The sequence below is a fragment of the Pelecanus crispus genome, chromosome 13 (genome assembly GCF_030463565.1).
Source record: "Pelecanus crispus isolate bPelCri1 chromosome 13, bPelCri1.pri, whole genome shotgun sequence".
NCBI classification, from domain to species: Eukaryota; Metazoa; Chordata; class Aves; order Pelecaniformes; family Pelecanidae; genus Pelecanus; species Pelecanus crispus.
This window is the reverse complement of record NC_134655.1, coordinates 1912993-1934939: the sequence shown is the minus strand read 5'-3', so window position 1 is coordinate 1934939 and position 21947 is coordinate 1912993. Positions and strand designations below refer to the sequence as shown.

Genomic DNA, 21947 nt, shown 5'->3' with positions numbered 1-21947 from the left:
GGACTCCCTGGGCAATTAAGCACATCTATAGAAGCTTGTCCAGAACAAGTACTGTGGAACAGCTTTCCTGGGCCACCCATTTCCCTGGGGAGACAAGCCCTTGTTTCTTCACAAGACTCTTGTACAAATGGAATATATGCCTCTGTTTTAAACCTGCAACTTTGAGCTAGAATCTCCAGCTGAGGTTACTGCACTTTAAAGAAATCACGTAGTGTTAACAAGCACTGGAGCGAATCCCAGCTGGAGCCACAGCCACGAGCCAGGATGTCCACTTCTTGTTCCAGTAAGGGGTCACATCCCAACTTACGTTTTGTCACCAGCTTCACAAAATTACAAAGTTCGTTGCCGTGAGAGACATTGTTCATCTCCTCATGTCTTGCCAGCACAGACAAAACATCTCTAAGGTTCATGTCATTTTAACGTCCAAGATAACACTCACTATGACGACTCAGCACGTAATGCAAAGTACTGATTTTAGGCCCATTTCAGTAACAGAACACACCTCATCTGTAATTACTGCCTCATCGATGGATGCGAGGAAAGCATATCAACTCCAGCTTAGAACAAAGAGTTACTCTCTTGCTTCAATTTAACCAGGAACATAAAACAAGAGAGAAAGATTTCATATACATTTTTTCCTATCTTTTCTCATTTCTAATCCTCCCTCTGTCAAAAATTCCTGTGTTACGGGCTGACTTTGCGGCTTGCTGCACTCTCACAATCAGTACATGAGGTCCGTAAAAGCTTATTCTTTGAAAGGGCGGCTTAGAAAGAAGCTACTAAAGGCAGGGGATCAGCAAAGATCCTGGAGAAGCCAGCAGCAGATAAAAAAAACTTGTTTAAAAATACTGACTACAAAGAAGACCAAATACTACACTCTACACTACAATAATAAAAATAGTACATTGCATGGCTAGACATTAAAATGGTCTCCATAAAAAGGCACAGGGGGGTTTGTTTTCGTTTATCAAATATGCATAGAAAACAAAAAATGAATCAGTTCTGCCACAAGGTGAGGGTCCATGCAGAGATTCATTCACAGCTAAGAAAAGGGTTTGTTTTTTTTATCATTTTAAGATGAACTGAATCTTTTTATCATTTTAAGATGACCTTGCACCACCACTGAGAATAAATGGATTGCATCTTTCCTACTCCACTTATAAGCACTGCACAACTCCTAAGCCCCACGTTAACTGGCCAAGATTTCTTTCAGCTTGAAATACCAGTACTGGCAGGCAGTCACAGACCTTAAACACACATCGTTTTTCCACTGAAAAATAAGGTTTACGCTAACTCAAGGTAGCCTTCTGGGCAGCTCTGGATGCATCTTCATTTTAGCTGCAAAATGATGCGAACCAAACCAAGTACAGACAGTCTTCTCTACAGCGAGCACAGCTCCCTGCAAACACACGTACTCACACCGAGTTGTAAAGGCTTAGGTGGTCTGCACCCTCGCGGGGGCACAGCTCCCTTACGCCTCACCACCACAAGCGCCAGGTTCTAACGCAGTTCTCGGAGCTGATCAATGGTGCTGCGGCTTTCCATCCTTAGCTTCCGAGTCTAAAACGTCAATGGCGTCATTAAGATCACGGAGGTCCCGGTGATGAGACAGGTTGTCTTTGTGCTTTTGGTCCACATCGAACATGACATCTATATCCCCTGCTGAGGCCCCGTTGCTCAACAAGGGAGGTGGTCCCACTTCATAATCCTGAGGGGTGTTGAGCATCGGAGTTTTTGAAGCAGCACGTCCTACTTTGGATATGGAGCAAGCTTCACTGGGCAAAGGACCGTCAAGGAAAGGAAGTTTCTACACAAATAAAAAGACATTAAAAAAATTAATGAAAGCTGTTATTCCCAGATGTCAGGGACATGCAAAAACCAGCTGTCAACGTAACAGTTCTGTGTCAGCGCCTTTTTTCAGCTCTGTAATCCAGCATTAAAGGACATGAGCATAGATCCTTACATGTTGGATACAAACATCGATGTTTAATTAATAAAACTAAAGTCTTCAGCATCCACGCTAACCTAGCAAAGGACACTGACAGGTCTTCCCACTGGTATATTTTTAGATGACTCTCCCACTACTGTATTTTTAGGGTTTTTTTTTTGGTTTGTGGGATTTTTTTTTAATACGCATAGAAAGGGTATTGCAAGTAGAGCCTTGAGCACAAACAAAAGCCACACTTCTCCTTTCAGGCAGCTGTACAGGACTGTGGTGGGTTGACCTTGGCTGGATGTCAGGTGCCCACCAAGCTGCCCTATCACTCCCCTCCTCAGCAAGACGGGGTGGGGACAGAAAATAAGATGGAAAAAAAAAAACCAAACCCTCGTGGGTCAAGATAAAGGCAGTTCAATAAAGCAAAAGCAAAGGCCGCACATGGAAGCAAAAGGAAAACAAAAGATTTATTCTCTACTCCCCATCAGCGGGCCATGATCTTAAAGGTCTTTTCCAACCTAAATGATTCTTATGATTCTATGTCCAGCCACTTCCCAGGATGCAGGGCTTCAGTACGCATAGCCATTGCTCCGGAAGACAAATGTCATAATAACAAATGTCCCCACCTCCTCCTCTCTCTTAGCTTTTATTGCTGAGCCAACGCCATATGGTACGGAATATCCCTTTGGTCAGCTTGGGTCAGCTGTCCTGGCTGTGTCCTGTCCCAAAACCTTGCCCACCCCCAGCCCACTGGTGGGGCGGGAATGTTGGCGAGACACACTCCACGCTGCGGAGCAGCAGCCGAAACACCGGTGCGTTATCAACGCCCTTCTAGCTACCGATACACAGCACAGCGCTACGAGGGCTGCAAGGGGAAAATTAACTCAGCCAGACCCAACGCATATGGAAACACAAAACTACAGCACTTCAAAAGCTAACACGACTACCTGCTTTTTGTTTCCCCCCTATCTTGCACTGCCAAGATACCTACATCTTCATATAGACAAATACAGCTCTCTGGGGAATCTGATCAGAACTGACCAACTGTGAGGTGTGTTGCTGTTTACTTTATTCTTCTGGATTGAAGGAGAGCAACTGGTTATTCTGGACACCACATCTCTGCCCTCCCATACCACAGAACACAAGTAGTAAATGTGCAAGATTCCCCGTCTTGTTTTAGCGAAGCGCTTCAAATCTGAGGTAGCCACTTTTAGAGGTTAATGCAGCCTAGATGATCCAGTTACTTTTGGGCCACTACATGAAAGCCAACTTAAGTAACTCAACTGTTTTAATACCTGGTTGATCATCAGTTTTTCCAATGCGCCTTGTGAATGAGAAGGCAGGAAAGCAAAATGTGGGGGCGAGCTGAAAACAAGAATGTTTTTGCATATGCATATTATGTATGTGTGGGGGGAAAAGCAGGCCCATTCTTTTCTTCTCTCCTTCTCCCTTGAAGTTTGCTGCGAGTGGAGGTGAAACCCAGACGTTCTTTTAACACCTGCTTCATTTAGAGAATTAGAACATCACGAGCCTGCAACAGAACTTCACCAAACACAGCTTTTGCCTAGCAGACAAGAATTTTGGGGAATCAAACCTATTTATTACAGCAATGACATTTAACCCCTCATTTTGCCCAGCTCCACCCAGCACGCTGAAAACAATTGTTGAGTGCCAATGTTCAATCCCAGTTATATCTGCCAAAACCATCATGTGATTTTAAATATTATTAAGATTCAGGACTCACATTTTCCAGTTCAGAGGCATTGTCCTCCAGTTTCATCTTTTGGCTCATGCAGCTTAGCAGATGATCCAACACACACTGTTTTGGATGCATTCCTTTGTCAAAGCGATTATACATCCCACACCAAAACCTCAAGAACAGGGCAAGAAAAGAGAATTAGGTGCCCAATTGTACACTACTGGGCAATAAACTAGCTGCTGTTTAAGAAAAATCATTTCAACAAACTGAGATCAGCAATAGATTTTAAAAAACTGCCACAGCCTTGGATTATAAAATTCAGTATCAATGGGCAAATTTTCATAAAGTTCAGAAAAGCTTCTGAGGATTTAAGTACTTCTGCCTTATGATCCACATGCACTGACAGTAGGTATTACCGTAAGACAAAATACACTTTTTTCTATAGCAGACGCACTGGAGGCTTGGGCAGTTCGCCTTCAAGTCCTCAGTTTGCCCTACCTCCCTACTTTTATTAAAACCCTCTGCTTGCCAGTAACCACACAGAGTGCTTAAATGCGCATTTGCATCCCTCTCTTTCTCAGCAGGGAACACGAGCGAGCCAGAAACAAAGCAACGCTAACCACTTCAGCTGTAACACCCTGGGCAAGCAAATAGACATGGCAACAAGAAATCCCTTCTTGTGAAAACCACCCTGACTGCATAAGCGTGGGTGTCACTGGGCACTGAAATTCCTCTTTGAAACACTTCCTTAATATATATGAAAAAGGAGGAAAGGAGGAACTTACTTTAACAATTACGTACCCTATCATGTAAATTTGACAGAGCAAGCAGTCGGGGGGTGTGTGCGGGTCTATCTACACATCTGAAGTTCTTCTTTTCCTTGTCTTTCCCCACCCTCTTTCTCAACACCAAAGAAAAAATATTATTTTAAATTACAGTATCTGCACTTATTTAGCAACCACCTCTGCACTACTGCTCTCAGTTTATGGATGAGGAATGGAGGGGAAAGGTAAAACAAACCATGCTAATCAGTGAAAATGTATTTTATTAAACCTGAATTCCCAATCTACGTTACAATCAAAGAAATGCCCTCTTCTTCCCCTTCTTAAATAAGCAACTTACTGGAAACTGAAAGGTAGTGTGTTTGGTTGAAGCTCTTTGTAAGCTGTAAATCCCCTGTACAAAGGATTTCTCAATTCCTGCTTCTTCTGTAAGAGGAAAGGCCACAGAGAATGGGTCTTCTCAAAGATTCTGTCAATTACAAATAACATCTAATCACTAAAAGAAGAATCAAGTTAGGTGGATTAATAACACTAGCACTTCCGAGTAGAATTAGGTTAAGGAAGCTAAGAATTATTTTTACACAGTATCCGATTAATTTCATAAACACAAGATACATCACTGAGGAATATATCATCATTTAAAATGGACACTATCCAGTCCAAAACAGGTATCAGCAAGTTATTACTGTGGTCCAAATCAAAATATCTGACTTTGGGGATATAATTAATCTGTAATTTTTTTCACACTGCAGAACATAAGCATCTATCAAGACAATGTTACCCTTAACCAATCTACAATCACATTAAAACCACACACACGCACACAACCTGCCCGTTTTCTGACATTTAAAGTGCCTTCTAGACTGCTGACTCTATAAACTGCCAACTCACTTCAGATCCTCACGCTCCTTATGACAGGTCCCGAGGAAGTTGCCAAACTGGCAGGAGTAGACATGGTCATGGATTTCCAGAAGGAAACGCTCATTAAACTCAAACGCGCACGGGAACTGCTGCATGAGCTGCCAGACACATTCAACGAACTGAGTGAAGACAGGGGATACTTCTTTGGGGTCACCATCCAAATGGCCACACCTGGAGAGATGCAAACAAAATAGGGCTAAATCCTGTGCCACCCAACAAAAGAAGAATCCCATCGCCATTGAACAACTGGCACGTTTTCTTCACTACTAGAATAAGAAATTATTCTGCAGAGTCAGAAAAAGTCCCACGTGGCTTATCTTACAGCTTAAGGTGTGCAACCCTCAGCATTACTTGTTCTCCAAGGGTACCTGGTAGGAGTGACAAGAGTCATGCGATCTCCCTTCTCCAAAGTAAAATTAGCAATGGAAGAGCCTACATAACAGACTTGCAATCATCCCAAGAAATATTTGTGAAATAGGAATCCCTGGGCCTATGTTATGATAGTAGCACAAGGGGAAAAAGGCAATATTCTCCAAAGAAACATCTGTTGCTCAAATGCAAGAAACTAATGCTAGCCCTTAATTGGGGAAAACCAGCTGACATTGGCGGGATAACATGCTCTTCTTACCTGTGTGAGAATTTGTGGCCCATTGCAATCCACTCCTTTTCTATTAGAACCTTCAGTTTCAAAACAGAGGTAAAAAAAGAGCATTACTTTGTTGAGAAAAAGCAAAATGAAGCCTTTGATGTTAAGCTCTAAAAAGCTTACAACCAATGCTACCTGCTGACCCTACTGTTATGAGCATATCCATAGACGTCAATGAAAACAGTAATAGTGATTTATAGATTAGTTATCCACAGTTACCAGTACAATGTCACTGTCGGAATCAGAAGTTATTTCAAGCAAGTCTATTGCTTGCAAGTACTATTTTGAGGGAGTTTCTATGTTGTTAAAATCATAATATACAAACACACCGAGCTAAAAGAATTAACAATTTGGTATTACACTATGCGGTATTTAATTCAGAAAAGAGTACCGTGATATTCAGCAAGATACACCAGCAACTGGAATTCAACAAATGTTTAACACACAAATAGGAATATAAGAAGTACAGCTGTGTGTTGAGGAGCTCAGGATGAAATCAGAAGACCTATATGGCTATTTCTCTTTTAAATACAATGCTTGCCCTATATATAAGAAAATAACAGGGAAGCAGTATTTTCCTTAAACACCTCTCATAAGGAACCAAATGACTGATGCTGAATCTGTTATTACTTGCCTTGCTGGATCGTATTTAAAGATCCATTCCCAATATCATCATCCAGAGACTTACAGAACAAAAGGAAGGTGGAAATTCACGGAGTTCTCTGAACGCTTAAGTTATATTGCTTTACAATTTTTTCCATTCTTTACACTTCTGTTGCATTCATTTAGGAATAACCACTGTCGCAGGATTTGTGCATATAAACCATTTGCTCAGAGGACAGACAACCATTTGTCTGTTTTCGTTACTGCTCCTGTTCCTAATCAGAATCGTGTTCCTTAGTTCATACAGAATTGTCCAGAGCACAATCAGAGCCCAGGCAGATGTTTCACACTCTGATGTAATTTTAAGTATAATTAAGAAGCAAAAATAATAATAAAAATAGCACAGAATGCACGGAAACAGTCCTAGCAGTGCAACACACTGGAGGAGGCAAAATTTGCATTGTTCTGATTTCAGGGTTTCTTTTAAGGAACTCTTCTGAGAAAGAGCAGCAGCCTGTCTTTCAGGTATTTAACAAAAGGAGATGAATGGAAAAGATAACATCACAGATTGCACTATATTTACACAGCGATGGCTTCAAATAAGAAAAAGCCTGCAGTAAAGCAAATGGCCAAATTCAGGTGCAACGGCTTTAAAAAAGGGTCTTAAACAATGCACAGATTTTACGTGATATACAGGTTCTATGCTGCTCTGTGCACAAGAAAGAGTTCACCCAATTTTAAATGCTAGCAGGTAAGACAGCATTCGCTCTAACAGTCTTAAATGACAAGCTGCTTCACCACTTTTTCTGTGGATTGCTCACAGAGTTGCGTCCTTTGCTCACTCATCTCTTGCTGAAATGTCTCATTAGTGGCTCTCATGTGGACATTCAAGGAAACAAAGATTTGGGAATTGTAAATAAACCGCTGCCATTTTGTGCCCATGCTGTTCAGCACAATTAAAGCTTGTTTATAGGATCAAAGCTGGTTTTATATAGGTCACCTACTGTCTGTTCCAGGAAATGGCCTAAAACGTTTAATTACGACCTGTTTACATCTCGAATCCAGGAAGCACTTTTTATTTTTGAAATTCCAACATTCGTGTTCTTACCATGAAGCCTTTAAAAGTCCTATAAAATGGGTCTAAGAGGAGGCTAGCCAGGGAGCAGACCTGCGCTGTGCGATCCCACCCATCAGAGCAGTGGACTAACACGCTAGCTTTTTCATCTTTCACAGCCTGTGAAGGAAAGACCAGACAGAACAGTTTAGCAGCTTTCTAGGCTGGTTACTGTAATTTAAATGCTGTCCCTTCATCTGCATTTACCTGACTGGCCTAAAACCCAAGAGAAAAGTTTGTCATTTCTCATCTAGACCACGGAAATGCACCATTTCTGGGCACACAGCCATCAACCCTGAGGAAACCCCAACTAGAAAAAAATGCAGCATGCCTCGTCAGCAGCACAGACTGTCAAGAAACAAAGACCCTCTGATCTCAAAATGCTCAGTCTTCTGAAAGGCCAAGAATTCTTAAGTCTCCTCCTCTCAGGAAAAATTTGTTGGATGAGTAAAGAATAATAATTGGACACACGGGGACTAGGAACTTCTCAAGAAAAATGAGAAATGAGAATTGCTCATCCCAACTTCCTCCTGTACGGATCACCTTCTTCCCTTTGTACCGGTCGCAGAAGGGAAACGCAAAATAGCTCCTTGCTTGCTACACAGGAAAATTTTAAGAGAGAAAAGACAACTATTTACCGAAGGTCACTACTCTTGCCACGTGTTGCCTGCATGCCCTTTACTACTACTGAAGAGCCATGTCTTGGTGACTCTTCTCCTTTTGCCTGACCTGCGAAGCCACAAGCTCTGCAGAAATGAGGACTGCACTCAATAATCAAAATTAGTCAAAAAAATCAAAATCAGTCCCCACATCACATTGAACCAGGAGAAAATAAACTGGTCTAAACAATCCCTCATTTAAAGCAGAGCAATTCAATAACTAAGAAGCACAAGGTTACGAGTGGTTTGCACTACTAAATACACATTATATACAGACTTTTATAAAGGTCATTTATTCACATTCTGTGATTTTATTTGTTTCAAATGAGTTTTAATAAAGCCAGGAAACATGAAATTATTACTCTGCCCTTAACTGGTTTAGTGCTGGACTTGGCAGTGTTAGGTTAATGGTTGGACTGGATGATCTTACAGGTCTTTTCCAACCTAAACGATTCTATGATTCTAGGTAACTGCTTGTGACAATGCAGTGAACAGGGCAACGTCCCAACCCCTACGGCATTTCATTTAGTCACGGAAAGTGTCTAGGAGAGCGCCGGCTGGGTAACCCACTTGATATTCTCCAACTGCAGGCTTGTTTTTGAGAGCTGAGGCCAACCTGAATACAAATGTGTTCCCACCTTCTCTCCAGAGACAGCCTCACAGCCTTGGAGCAGTCCCTAACCGACAAGCACGTATTTTTTAATTCACCTGCAGGTTAGGGTACAGTTTTACCTTGGCCAGAAAGACGCTTGCATCCATCACAGCCTTAATGTGCCGTAACCAACCTGAGTTCTCCAGCCCAGTGAGGAAATCGCTCATTGAGGGGGACTTCGTTTCACACACTAAGAACACAAACAAAGGAATTAGCTGACGCTCCGTTAACACCATCTCTTTCTTTTTCCCACCTCCTCTTTATCTCTTCATAGCAACAGAGCTTGGTAGATCCTAAAAGCTAACATTTCCACACTTTTCAAGTGCCAGCAGCAATATCCTGTCTAAAGGACACAGAAACTACTGGTTGCATACTTAAATACACAAAGCAGCAACTTTTAGCTATGAGAGAACTTGAGGATCTGAAAATATCCTCCTCCTCTTTTTTAAATGGTAACTCATTATTTTTTTCAGCTGAGCTTTTTTCCAACAAAGTGTTTAGTGATCTGTTACTTCCCTATAAATCACCATCACACATGCATCTAACAACCACTAACATGCAGTAACCATCACAAAGATTTGAAGAAAGGAGAGTTCTAATTTAGAGAGAGAAATAACATGTCTAACCTTGAAGGCAACTCAGATGCTATATTGAAACCCAGCACAAAATACTTCTAGTAATATAGCTCAATAGTCCGTAACCACCAGCAAGAGAAATTTTATCACTGTCGAAGAATATGGGAGTAAACAAGTATTTATTCTGCCTCTTCTTCCACTACAAAATAAATCTGCCAGGAACAGGCAATCGAGGACTTATACTTGTGATCAGGCCAATCTCTTGGTTGTGTGAATAGCCTCATTTTTCTCCAAGGTCACCATGGATCCTGCAGTGCTACCTGGCCAGGTAATGGGTAGCATCAATTATTCAACTATTTTGAGGTAAGGTGGCCATTACGCTGGTTACTAAAATATTAAACTCATATTTTGAATGACAGCACTTGTATTACATTTTAGAAAACTAAGCACAGGGACGAAGCAGAATGATTTGCAGCATCTACTCTGCCCCGTTCCGCAGTCTTTGTCAGCACAAGGACGGCAATACTGCTGGAAACCAGCTAGCAGAGTATGCTGGTTTGATCCAAGCTACGCCATCACTTTTAATGGAACTTCTCCAAAATTACATTAGTGAAAATATGGGCCTGATTCACCTCTTGATCTCCAGCGGCTCAGCGAAGTATTTCTTCTGCCCTGCTTTGCATTTTTCCCTAAGATGACAATCTCACAGAGTAGCTTAATTACCTGAGCTACTCTGCATTTTAATACATTTTAATGTATTAAAAACAAGCTCAGTTAAAGAAATCAGAAATAAATGAAAAATAAGAACTATGTACACATGAGATTCAAGTCTTTGGAAGATCATGCCACAATTTTATTTCAAATGAGAAATACTGTTTAACTCTGAAATACTCCAAACTAAACATAGCAAACCCCAGAAAAGCATTTCCTCAACAACCTATGCTAGTTTTCTTTCAATAGCTCACAAAGTAACCATGAGACTATCTTAGTGGTAAAACATAGTATTTCTCTAGCCTTTTTCTTTTAATTTGGCACATTCCAGAAATTCACATTTTATGCAACTAGCACAATTAAGGAACGTTGTTAGTATTAGTTGCTATTTTTGAACCACTATAAGACTAAGCACAATAATAAATGTCTAGCAGGTAAGCATTTTAACAACATTAATACCTTCAGCCACTTCAATGCAGCAAACAAAGTAAGATAATGACTTCACTTACCTGCTCCCACCACAACACCCAAGCCCACATGCACTTGTGCATGTAGGAGTTATATATTCATCAAAAGGTTCTGTCCAAAAGTAGCCAAGGGTAATGAAGACTGGCCACTTGCACGGACCGCACCTACCTTCCAGGAGTTTCTGCAAGCTGTTCCGCATCACATGGATGTTTTCTATACCAATAAATTTAAAGCGAATGTTATCATAATTATCTTCATTCTCATAACCTTTCCCAGCAGCTCGGTTCGCCATGGCATTTAACTGTCAAATTCAAGGAAACGGGAACAGGATAGAAAAGAAAAAGAGCAAATTACAATAAGCAACACACAGAAATAAATGAGTCTGTTTTGCAAGTCTTTTTTTTTTTTTTTTTTTAAAAAAATCTCCCAGAAAATATACCGAACAAAGTTGTTACACAGATGTACTTCCCCACCTCCCAGACATTACTTCCAGCTGTTTCACTAAAACTATGCCAGTGTCTCCAGTCCATTAGTCATATGCAGAGGCTCATTAAGACCCTGGATAGAGTTTCTTAGGGTAGGCAGTATCAAAACCGTGCCCATTTCAGAATACTGCTGTCATCAAAACAGGTAAAGAGACATTGAGTCTGCCTTAACTGTGAAGCTAATAAAAAGATTCAGACAGAAGCATACAAAAGTAAAACTAGGAAAGTCATTTTTATGAGTAACATACATACATGGTGGTATAGAAATAGTAAGAGAATTCCAAAGCTTTTCACAGACATACATGCACAGATGAAATAAAGCCACCTGAGGGAAACATAGAAATATTAAAGTTGAGCAGAAAGAACACAGCAACCAACTGGAACTGCAGAAAAGAAGTAGAAAAGAAGCCAGCTGCTCTAACAATTACCCAAAACAGTTCAAGACCTACCGGGAAATCTTTAGCGGCAACCAAAGAAAAGAGCACCTCAACCCCCCACATATTAATTTGGGAAGAGGAGTGATTTGCCTCCATGGAGAGGCAAGAAGGAAGAGTCAGGTACAGTATATACATCTTCAGAACAATTAAATAACCCTAGTGCTTCAGTTCTACCATTCCGAGTAAGGCATGTATTAGAAGGAGAAGTGTGACCAGTTATAAATTCTCCCCTTTTCACCAAATACTTTAGAACAAAATTGCCATCAATGATAGATTTCAGCAGAACATCTATGATACTGGAAGCTGTACTAAAAGAACATGCAGTGATTGCTATAAACGTACATATAATTACAGAATAGGTTATCTCTAGGAAATGTCATACTACAAAAAGCCACAACAGGTGAAACATTCCGTTTTCCCAAAAAGACTTTTTCCCTTCTTGCCCTTGCCATAGTTTAACTAAATCTGTAGTTTCTGTAAAAATAACTGCAATATCTGAACAGTGAAGCAGGTTCTCAGAAAGCTCAATTTTAAAAGAAATCAGAGCACCTGTAAATCTTTGTGTTTAAATAACTGTGCACTATGAAATCCTTGTGTTCGAATTTGCTTATACTGACACTCCCAAACAATACACTTACAAGACAATCATTTGAATTAGTTTCTAAATTCAGTCCCTCAAGATGACAGTCATTAGAGATTTCATTTTGCGCATGTTTCTTTAATATCCTCTTACATAAACACCTCAGCAACAAAGTTCTAGCCCCAAATAGTGGCTACAGACCAGAAGAGCTGAACTGCATTGAACTCCGAGCTGCACATCATGACAACATTTGTGTTATTTTTACAAACACAAAAAAATGGAGGAATTGCTTTTTTCAGCTGTTATCAGACCCCATGCAACCCCACTTCTTCCCAGGTCAGCTGATTAAAGCACTTCAGCCTCGTGGAACTGAATCCTAAGGCTCCTCTCCAGCTCAACATGTTAAGGAACTAGTGCACCAAGGGAAAATGAAAATGCTTCACTGTCTCAACCAGCTTCAAGACTGCCAGTTGCTTCAGGTCACCCTTAACACAAACCTCGACCCAGAATACTCCAGGAGCGCAAGCATTCTTAACAGCACTTAAAATTGCAGCTTTATCATGCACAAGCATTCATCACATTAAGACACCGAACCAGGAGCCTGACCCTGAATTCCTGATTCAGGACTGACACAATTTAACCTGATGCAGCGTAAGAAAGCATTAGCAGAGCTGGGAGAGAACGAACCGGAAAGAGCATTACTAATTCAGATGCGAGCTTTAAAAGTAGCCACAAACCCCATGAAGATACCTTTGGCCTCGTGTCTACAACATACATGAAGGGGCTCCCAGGGTTGGCTTCTCTGATGGCCTGCAGCATTTGTTCGTCCTCCAGACAGCGCGCGCTGAAGCCGGAGAGAGGCTGGCTACAGCGACATATGGCAGCCTGCAACACACAACAGCTCACATTTTTCTGCTTTCAGATCGTCTACTACTGCACTGCCCCAAAGAACACTAATCAGTTGGGTTTAAGTGTCCTATTCTGTGTTTCACTGCAAAACTGCTGCTTAAATGGACATACAGAAATACTACCGAAATACTTCTCAAAGCCAGAAATTTGGGAATCTTAAGAAAGTAGTGAGGCTAAGGAGCCCCGCCGCAAACTTCATTGCTACGTTCTCAAACCCACTATGCTCTGCCTGATGATCAGTATCCCGTATGTTAGCATTTCTCATGTTTTCTACTTGTTTTCTATTGTCCAAACTGTTCTTTTCCACAACTTTATCAGTTGTTACCGTTCCATGCTCAGAACTGCACTGAGTATGCTTTAGGGAAATTTCAATAGTAGCCAGCACAACTCCATAGAGTTGCCCAGGTCAAGGCACACTTCCTCAGGAAAACCATTTGACTGTGACAGCATTTTCCTAACATCTGCATCTAAAACATTGCTGAGACAGCAGTTAGAAATTTACATTCTGGTCTTCAGTGGAAAAAAAAAAAAAAAGAAAACTGAAACCTTCACTTATTCTGAGCTAGTGGGGATTTATTTCAGGGTGGTTCCTCCTCTTCAATACTAAGAAAATCTAGCTGAGTTAACATGTATCTTTGTTAAACATTATTCAAGATGGCTAAACAGTAGATTAAAAAAACCCAATGCCAACAAGGCATTGCTGAAAGCTGATAAAAAAAATCCAGGCAGGAAGCTTGGAAAGTTTGTGCTTTTTGCACAGCTCTGGATGCGTCCCAAGTGTTTGTCTTTAACTAGCTTACTCTGTGACTCAGAACAAACCAATATTAAAGCCGTTAAGAGAAGCACAGTCTCAAACTGAAGTTAATATGCTTTAATAATTACCTCATTCTTTCCTTTCACTAAAGGGGACTGGACAAGAAGGGGAACCCTTACTCTCCACAAAGACAGCAGACAACGAACAACTAACATTGTTTTCTTTATATAAGTAAGAAAGCACTGGAATCCGCCCTCTGCTTCTGAACTTTGAACTTCCGATCACCACTGCCTTATTAGCAGCTCTAGGCACCACTATTTCTGGAGGATATGTGTTGCAAACCTAAGTGAGAAGAAAGAAAAAAAATCCACGTTACTACTTAGCAATTCAAAAGTCATGAAAAATTCATCTTTAGCTTATGATCTAGTATTTATAAACAACAGGAACAGATTGTTTGCCACAGTGTATCTAACATAGTCAACATCTAGAGTTTCAAGCTATTAAGATGCATTTAGAAAAGCAACACAGGAACTGGAGCAAAATAGAACGATGTGGTGATGGAAACAATCCATTCTGCAGTTGAACCTAAAAAAATGAACTGCACAGTACACAATACATATTAAAATGCAGTTCTTTAGATCCATAAATTTTATGAAAGTTTCTGATTTTTCACAAGAAGAGAAATTAAGGACAATTCTATTTAAAAAGTTCCCTCTAAATCTTATTCAACTTGAAATGAGCTTCCAGCAATCAGGTAGCATCCTCAGAGACCGACTTTATCCTTTTTCCTCAAACATGTACAGTCTTTTCAGCACGTATTTCACAGATAAGCTATTCTCCAAGTCTGGCTCTACTTGAGGATTGACAGTTTTAAAACATAAGCTGGAAACCGTGAGGCAATTATAAAGCACTGGCACTTGAGAGTTACATACTAGCAAGCAAAGCTTCAAAGTGATTAATGATTTTAGATGCCCACATTCAGATGCCCTAATCAGCTAATGGAAAAAGCACCTCTCACGTCATATCTCAATTCAGGCATCCAAAGATGCAGTCATTTAAAATCACCAGCCATTTCTGACAGCACAGGCTTGTATTTCTTCAACCCAAAGCATAACGGTAAAGAAATCTAGTGGGGCAAGGAAGTGGAGAGCAGGGGGAAGGGATTCAAGACAATATATTGGTATCTTCCTCAAAGTTGTTTGCTTTGTCTTTTAGACAGAAAGGTCTGACTTTACACAACATCAGAAGAAGTAAAAAGGGAAATAATATGAAGGAGGAGTTTAAGTAAGCTTCCTGAAAGATGCTTTCATTTAATGTCGTTTAGACTAACCTGGCCTTACAGGGGAGAAAGAGCAGAAAATAGCAGCAGCCAGTTAGGACTGAAATGACTGAGAGCCCTTATTTAGCAGAAGATCCAACCAAGCAAGAAAAAAACAGTCTGTTTTCGGTTACTGTTTTTTCCCTCCTTACCTAGTCCCTTTCCGCTCTGCCTCATTCCCCACCAAGCCAACTGCTGCCATTTATTTCTCTTCTACACATCTGTCACCAGCCTGGCAGGACAGAGTTTGGAAACACCAAAAGCAGCTAAGGGTAGTTCAGGTTTTTCGTAACAGATGGTTTGACGCTTCTCTAGAAAAACAAGTATCTGGTACTTTGCCAGGGGGATCAAAGCAAACCAAGGTGACTCTGCAGCTCTGTTCTGTTCTTCCATAGCATCATTATCTGCAACTTCACATCAAGACGGTGCTACTTCGATTAAAACCAACTGAGCTCATTCCTCCCCAGAGGAATCACTTATGCAGCAGTAGAAGGACTACTGTATGTCATTAGTAACAAAAAATGAGATGCTGCACTAGATGGCTACTTTGGGCAAGAATTACCTCATAGTCTTTATTAACATCCGTTATTTCCCAATACTCGTTTGGAATTCCCATGCGCTGGTAATCTACTTTTAAATCAATCAGCTTCCATCCAATCTCCCGGTTCTCTTTAGACATTTTAGGATTATAAGAGAAAGCGTAGAGTTCTTCGGGTTTCACTGGGAAGAAGAAAGAAAAAAAAAATTAACTAGTTAGAGAAAGATAAAGACACATGGAGAGGTCAACACTTCTTCCTAAAGGCCATCTTTTGGATAAGCACGCTGTGCAAGCCAAGGAGCTGCAGGTGTACCACAACTGAAACAAAGACTGAAAAAAAATTACTCAGTCAAGAAAGATCAGGAGACTTAGAAATCATTTGCTAAAGAAGCCAAAGGGCTATGCCACTGTACTGCATAGTTGGCTATATTTTAAAAATAGCTATTTTCCTTACGCTTCTGCCTCCTCAAAGATCAGAAGCATGAAATTTTCTTTTATCACTCTGTGTACTTCACTACAAGAAAACTTAGACTGATTCTCACTCCTTAAAAAAAAGTACTACATAGGAGAGGATAGGTATTTAAAATTTCTCAGCCTCACATTTACAGGTTTTTGTTCGGGGTAGTACCGAGTGCTGACAATCCATATTGAAATCCTCAGGAATTTCCAATACTCAGTTCCCATATGCAGGGAGATACACTAAAACATTTTGTTAGAATTAATTAAAACTTCAAAGCAGTAGTTTTTCCCAAACAAATTATTTTCTACTGAATTCACTGCAATAGGCATGTGAGACAAGGTTTATAGCCTAAGAATTAATCCATAAATGCAAACATATATTAAAAGATGTATTTTCTGTGAAGGGTTCATAAAACAGCTCTTGCACACCTAGAAGTTCATCGTTCAACAGCGAGTTCTGAGCCGCATGGAAAACTTGATAGATGTCTTGAATATTACTGTCAGCCCAACAAAAGCTTCAGGCTGTGTCTGACAAATGGTAATTTCTTTCTCCCTCCATCTCTACCATCCCAATTTCCTTCCCTCTCTTCATAAAATGCAAATCCAACCAATAACTCATTCAGCTGATTCCCAAGGCAGCAAGCGCTCCAGAGACAGAGTGAAACCTGCCAGAGTCTGATAAAGTAGCCAGGTTACCGGACAGGTAACCCATAGCTGTCAATCATACATGTGCAAATCATAAATAATTATATGGTCTGCCAAAAAAAAAAAAAACCAAAACCCCACGAAGGAAGCATACATACAGAAATTTTAAAACAACAAAAGAAAACTGTTGAAATCCATAAACAGAAGAGCGAGCTACAGTATATTACACAAATAACCACAAGACAAAGTAAACTGATGTAATCCCCTGCAGTGACAGCTCCCACACTTCAAGACGCTATGTAAGTCTCTGATTTTCAAAACTGAAAGAACAGTTACAGCTTTTAAACATAACACCAGAAACTTGCAGATACAGCATTAGAATTAGAACTTCGGCACTAAGAAAACTCCAAAGCTCAGGGCACAAGGGAGATGCTGGGAATAGACGCAAGCCTTAAGAGCAATCAAAAAAACCCCAAACTCGGCAAAAAAACCACTTCTACTACAGTATTTCTATTCAAGCCCTGTGTGATGGCCAGCATGAAGCAGACTGGTGCCATCAATTCCCTTCCCTTAGACTAGTGACGTAATTACAAAATGCAATTGCAAATGGCATCCTTATAATGAATGCTGAACTCCAAATACTGGTTCACTGAAGAAGCATCCCAAAAACAGGAGCTGCCATAGACAGAAGCCAGGTAGGAAACTTGGTGGAATGCTGTCCTGCAAGCAGAACAAGGAGCCCAAAGACTCATCCATGATGGACTAAAAAGCTGAAGCCAGAAGAGACCACAGGCTTTTGAGGATGTTTTGCTTACACTCTTAAGAGTGGCTCCAAGTCAGGACAGCCAGGGTGAAGCACAGGGTTTCACAACGGAAAGACGACAAATACTGAAGAGTAGCCTAAACATGCTATTGGGAAACAAATGAAAGATGCCAAGGTTTCAAGGTTTATTTCTGGGATTCCAGAATTCTGTGAACATCTGGATCGACTGGAAAGGGCAGCACTACACACGGCCAACAGCTAAGCTACAGAAGTGACTGACCATGGCCAGGTATGGGATATGACACTCAGCATGAGCGCTACAAGAAAAAAGCCTGAGATGCTGCATACAGCCTCAGTCGGGCAAACGAACTTCACGTGGCTCTTCAGAAGTTCCTCATGGGAGGCCACCCCATTCCCGCTGCCACAAAAGATTTGTGTTTAGTTAGGAAGCAAATGCTCTGGTCTGCAGCGCAGCACTCTACTTACTGAGCCAGCCCACACAGATGGTCTCTGGTGGTGGAAACTGATTCTGATTTCACATCCTCCCCCCGTACCGACACTGCAAACTCACAGTCTGGCAGGCAAAGCTTTCTCTACTGCTCAGACGAGCCTTCCAGCTTAAAGCATTTCAATGATCTGCAGAACAGACTCCCATCCTAAATACCTGGTTGTGAAAGTTTAAGCAATGAGGTATACACTTCGTGACAGTCACGTTCCTGCCCAATAACAAAGTGAGCCACGTGGAAGTTCTTGCAGTGAATAAGGAGTGGATATCCAGCTGTGGTCAGGGGCAATTTTTCTACAGTTGCAATATGGTGATGCAGAATCTGAAAGACAGGAAACAAACATTTTCCAGAAGCTACTGAAGTGAGCAGTACAAGCAGATATTAAGTTTTTGCAATACCAGCAGCTATTTATGCTTACTGCAGCTAACTAGCAGCAGAAAATGAGTTTATTTGTGGTATTTATCAAACAAACATAATAAACGTCCAGAGTGTGCACCCAACAGCTAGGTAACTAAGAGCAGGATTGGAAAAATACAGATATATAATACAAATTACTTTTAGAGACCGATGTGCAGCTCGGTTTACCTGGTTTACTTTGCTTTCCCTCCACTCCCATAATGCAACATATTTCGTCACTCCCATTTTACTTCAGAATTAATAAAAAAGGCTGCTAATTTCAGTGCTAATTTTGCACTTCTAAAAGCTGTAAATTCAGGTTTGGTGGCTTGGTATGTTGAGTTTGAGATAGGAAACTAGACAGGTTTTTTTATGTTCCTGGAACTAACACTAATACAGTCAGTGACCTCTATCCAGTCACATTACCATTGTGTTCATTTCCTTCCAAAACAGCTGTTTCTGTTAAGCATTTGGTATCAAAATACTAGAAAAGACCACCACAACTTTGGAATTCACAAACCTGTTCCTTTTGGATACGAGATATTAAGTAATTTTTATACTTGTGTTTAAACAGACTCCAGGTATCACAACATACCCATGTTTCTTTTCTGACTTCAGCAGAAGCATCTACATAGATCAGGTGGGTAGCTGTCAGGTATAACGTCCCATTTGCTGCCTTCCTATTTGTATAGCGATCTAGTAATTTCACATTTTCAACCTGCAACGTAAAAAGAGTACGAAAAAATGAATTTAACTTTGATCGAGGAAGTATCTAAGCACCTGTTGAACCACAATCATATAATCGCTAATATACAACTCGGGAAGACAGAGAGAAAAATATAAGAATTGAAGTCTCTCCTGCAACACTAACTCAGCTTTACACCACAAATTCAAATTGTTTCTCCAGCAATTAAAGCCAAAAAGGTTAAGCAAACAGCCAAGGTTTAGCCCCAGTGTGAGTAATGGGATTACTGGATTTGTAGCCAAGATGATCAGTTTATTACTGTGCAAGGTTGCAGAAATAATAAGACAAAGAACTGCGGAAGAAAAAGACTGCCCATGTTCAGTATAATCAAAGTGTTGCTGCGAGAGAAACAGCCCTCTCCAGTCTGACTTCCAGCTGCTCAGTCGCTACAAAAAAGTGTTAGTAGCTACTTCTTGTAACACACTTCCTAGGCATGTAAGCACATTTCATAAACCACACTAAGCTAATTAATAACAAGTTTTAAAAAACATTAGTGCAGGCATAATAAAATATTAATTTTAAAGTATTTTACATCATTTGATTGATTTTCTCCTGCCCTATTTGCTTCTTAATGAACGTCGATGGAATTTTTCTTTCATCATTAAGCAAAAATAATGGAAAAAAAAAATTGAAGGACAATGAAAACAAACAGTTTAACAGTATACGATACATTAGTTCTTGGCATTGAATATGTAAGCTTCCTTACAGGGTCATTGATCGGAGATAAAAAATGGAAAATGTCAGCAAAGCAACTTTTAGAGCGGAGGTCTCAGCTGTACATCCTCCTAGGACGTCACGTTTTTCAGCACATATAATTATTACATCTAACGTTGCCCTTTTTCAGGCCACTAGAGATGAGCAGGTCCAGCAAAGCACCTCAGGCAACATGGGCAAGGAGCATCCCCAAACTAATATCCTAGCGAATAAAGCTAAACCAAATACAGCAACCTTCATGGTACAAACAAACAAACGGCTGGACAGACAGCTGCCTGAAGTAAATACAATTTTTTTTTTTTTTTAGCTGTCATGAGCACAGCATTCCCAGAGCTCCTGTTTCACTTTATTCAACTGAAAAAGCACATTTTGATTCACTTATTCGGACGGACGGGGCCTCCGCACTGCGATGTAAACGAAGTTTACACGAATGGTACCCAAAACACCTTCTGATCAGTATTCTTACTGAAGATTTCCTTTCCAACAAGGCGACTCGGTAAGAAATACCTGAGCACCACGCCAAGTCGCTTTAAGCTTTCCCGACTCAGCCATGACCCGTCTGAGCAGTGCGAGGGACGTTCACGGATTCGCATGCCTTGGACGAAGGCAAAGGCAGCTGCTTCACCGAAATTAATCACTTTAAACCAAAAAAAAAGCCGTTGAAAACGCAGGGCCCTGACACAACGCCAGCCGAGGCCCGCCGCCCCGCAGGGGCTTCACCTCAGCTGTCCCGCGGGGAGGCCCCGGCGCAGGGCGGCGAGCGCAGCCCCACGGCCCGGCCCGGCGCCCCCCGGGGACCCCGACGGGACGGCGGCTCCTCCCGGCCCCTTACCTTGGGGGTGGTGATGTGCTCCATGGCGGCGGCACCGCCCGCCTCCCCCGGCCTCACCTCGGCGCGCCCGGCCTCCGCGCCGCCATTTGCACGGGGCAGCGCCCGGCCCCGCCGCAAAGCTCGCGAGAGTGCTGCGGAGCGGCGCCGCGGCCGCCATCTTGCGTGAGGGCAGCGCGCGGCCCGGCTGGCGGGGCTCGGGGCCGGCCGGGGCTGCTCGCCGGGGCCCGGGGCCCCCGGGCTAGTTCGGGGGCACGGTGGCGAGCACCACCATGCCCCGTGGGCCCGAGCAGGGCCCGCCCGAGGGCCCCAGAGAGGCCTCTCCGCGCTGCTGTGGCCCCACTGCCGCCCCGCTGCCTCCGGGCCCCCTGCCCTCCCTTCCCCTCCCGGCACGGGTGTACACGAAGCTCTCGGGGGCTATTTCAAGGAAAAAAGAAAAAAAATCCACTTTTTTCCACAACGTGTAAGGCCATCAGCTCTGGCATCAGCATTGCCCTCAATGGGTCGCAGGCTAATAGCATTCCCCACTTGCGAGAGGGCGGTGGAGACACATTTGACCATGTTAATACTTAGGTAGAGGCACTTAACAGATCTAAGAATACCCGTTTTATCTGTTTTTCCATACATTTTAATCTCAAAGCATACTGCTGTCTCTCGAGGATACCCAAGCTTGATCCTGAAGAACTGCCGTAATTACTATTCACCTGCTGCTGCCTCTGCAATGAATATTCATGACATCTCCACAAACCCAAGGGTAGCGGAGTTTCCCCAGGTGTTCGTTGCAATCTGAACCCTTCGTTTGCTGAGAAATTTACTTCAGGAGGATGACTTGGTATCAAGCCCAAGAATCGAAATTTTTTAATTGTCACATAACGGGTGATATTAGTGCAATGCGCCGGTGCAAGCGTTTGTTACGGATCCTAGCAAGAAAGGCACTCGGACTCCCTAAGTTGATTAAAATACCGTTTATTAGAGATAACACGAGAAGGAAAAAGGAGCTAGCAGAGATACTCTTGCATTCCTTCAGCTGGTGGCAAACCCAAGGTGTTCGGGGTCGGACAGACCCCAAGCCACGGCACGGATCCCTTCCACCAGCGCTGCAG

General features: G+C 41.9%; 1 protein-coding gene across 2 annotated transcripts; it reads right to left on the bottom strand.

Moving 5' to 3' along the window:
• Nucleotides 1–636: 636 nt before the first annotated feature.
• On the bottom strand, nt 637–20871 carry LOC104036324 (phosphatidylinositol-3,5-bisphosphate 3-phosphatase MTMR8). Of its 2 annotated transcripts, XM_075720452.1 has the most exons (15): nt 20848–20871; nt 19152–19274; nt 18319–18481; nt 15812–15969; nt 14145–14273; nt 13019–13153; nt 10935–11067; nt 9093–9202; nt 7696–7821; nt 5967–6016; nt 5309–5509; nt 4758–4886; nt 3677–3807; nt 3558–3559; nt 2093–2272 (listed from the first exon to the last, which is right to left on the bottom strand). In XM_075720452.1, exons 1-15 carry the CDS (start codon nt 20869–20871, stop codon nt 2093–2095), a joined length of 1794 nt encoding a protein of 597 aa, XP_075576567.1. The 2 variants fall into 2 exon arrangements, with proteins under 2 accessions (XP_075576566.1, XP_075576567.1); XM_075720451.1 differs by lacking the exons at nt 2093–2272; nt 3558–3559 and adding an exon at nt 637–1807 and having other exon boundaries at nt 3681–3807.
• Nucleotides 20872–21947: the final 1076 nt, after the last annotated feature.

What these genes read in the sequence shown, in the direction of transcription:
- LOC104036324 (XM_075720451.1), bottom strand. Translation starts at nt 20,871, where the DNA reads ATGGAGCACATCACCACCCCCAAG. An exon ending in AAGTCAGAAAAGAAACATGG is followed by an intron (nt 18,482 to 19,151) that starts GTATGTTGTGAT and finishes CCTGTCTTTCAG; the next exon opens with ATTCTGCATCACCATATTGC. An exon ending in CTTGCAGAAACTCCTGGAAG is followed by an intron (nt 9,203 to 10,934) that starts GTAGGTGCGGTC and finishes TTGTGTTCTTAG; the next exon opens with TGTGTGAAACGAAGTCCCCC.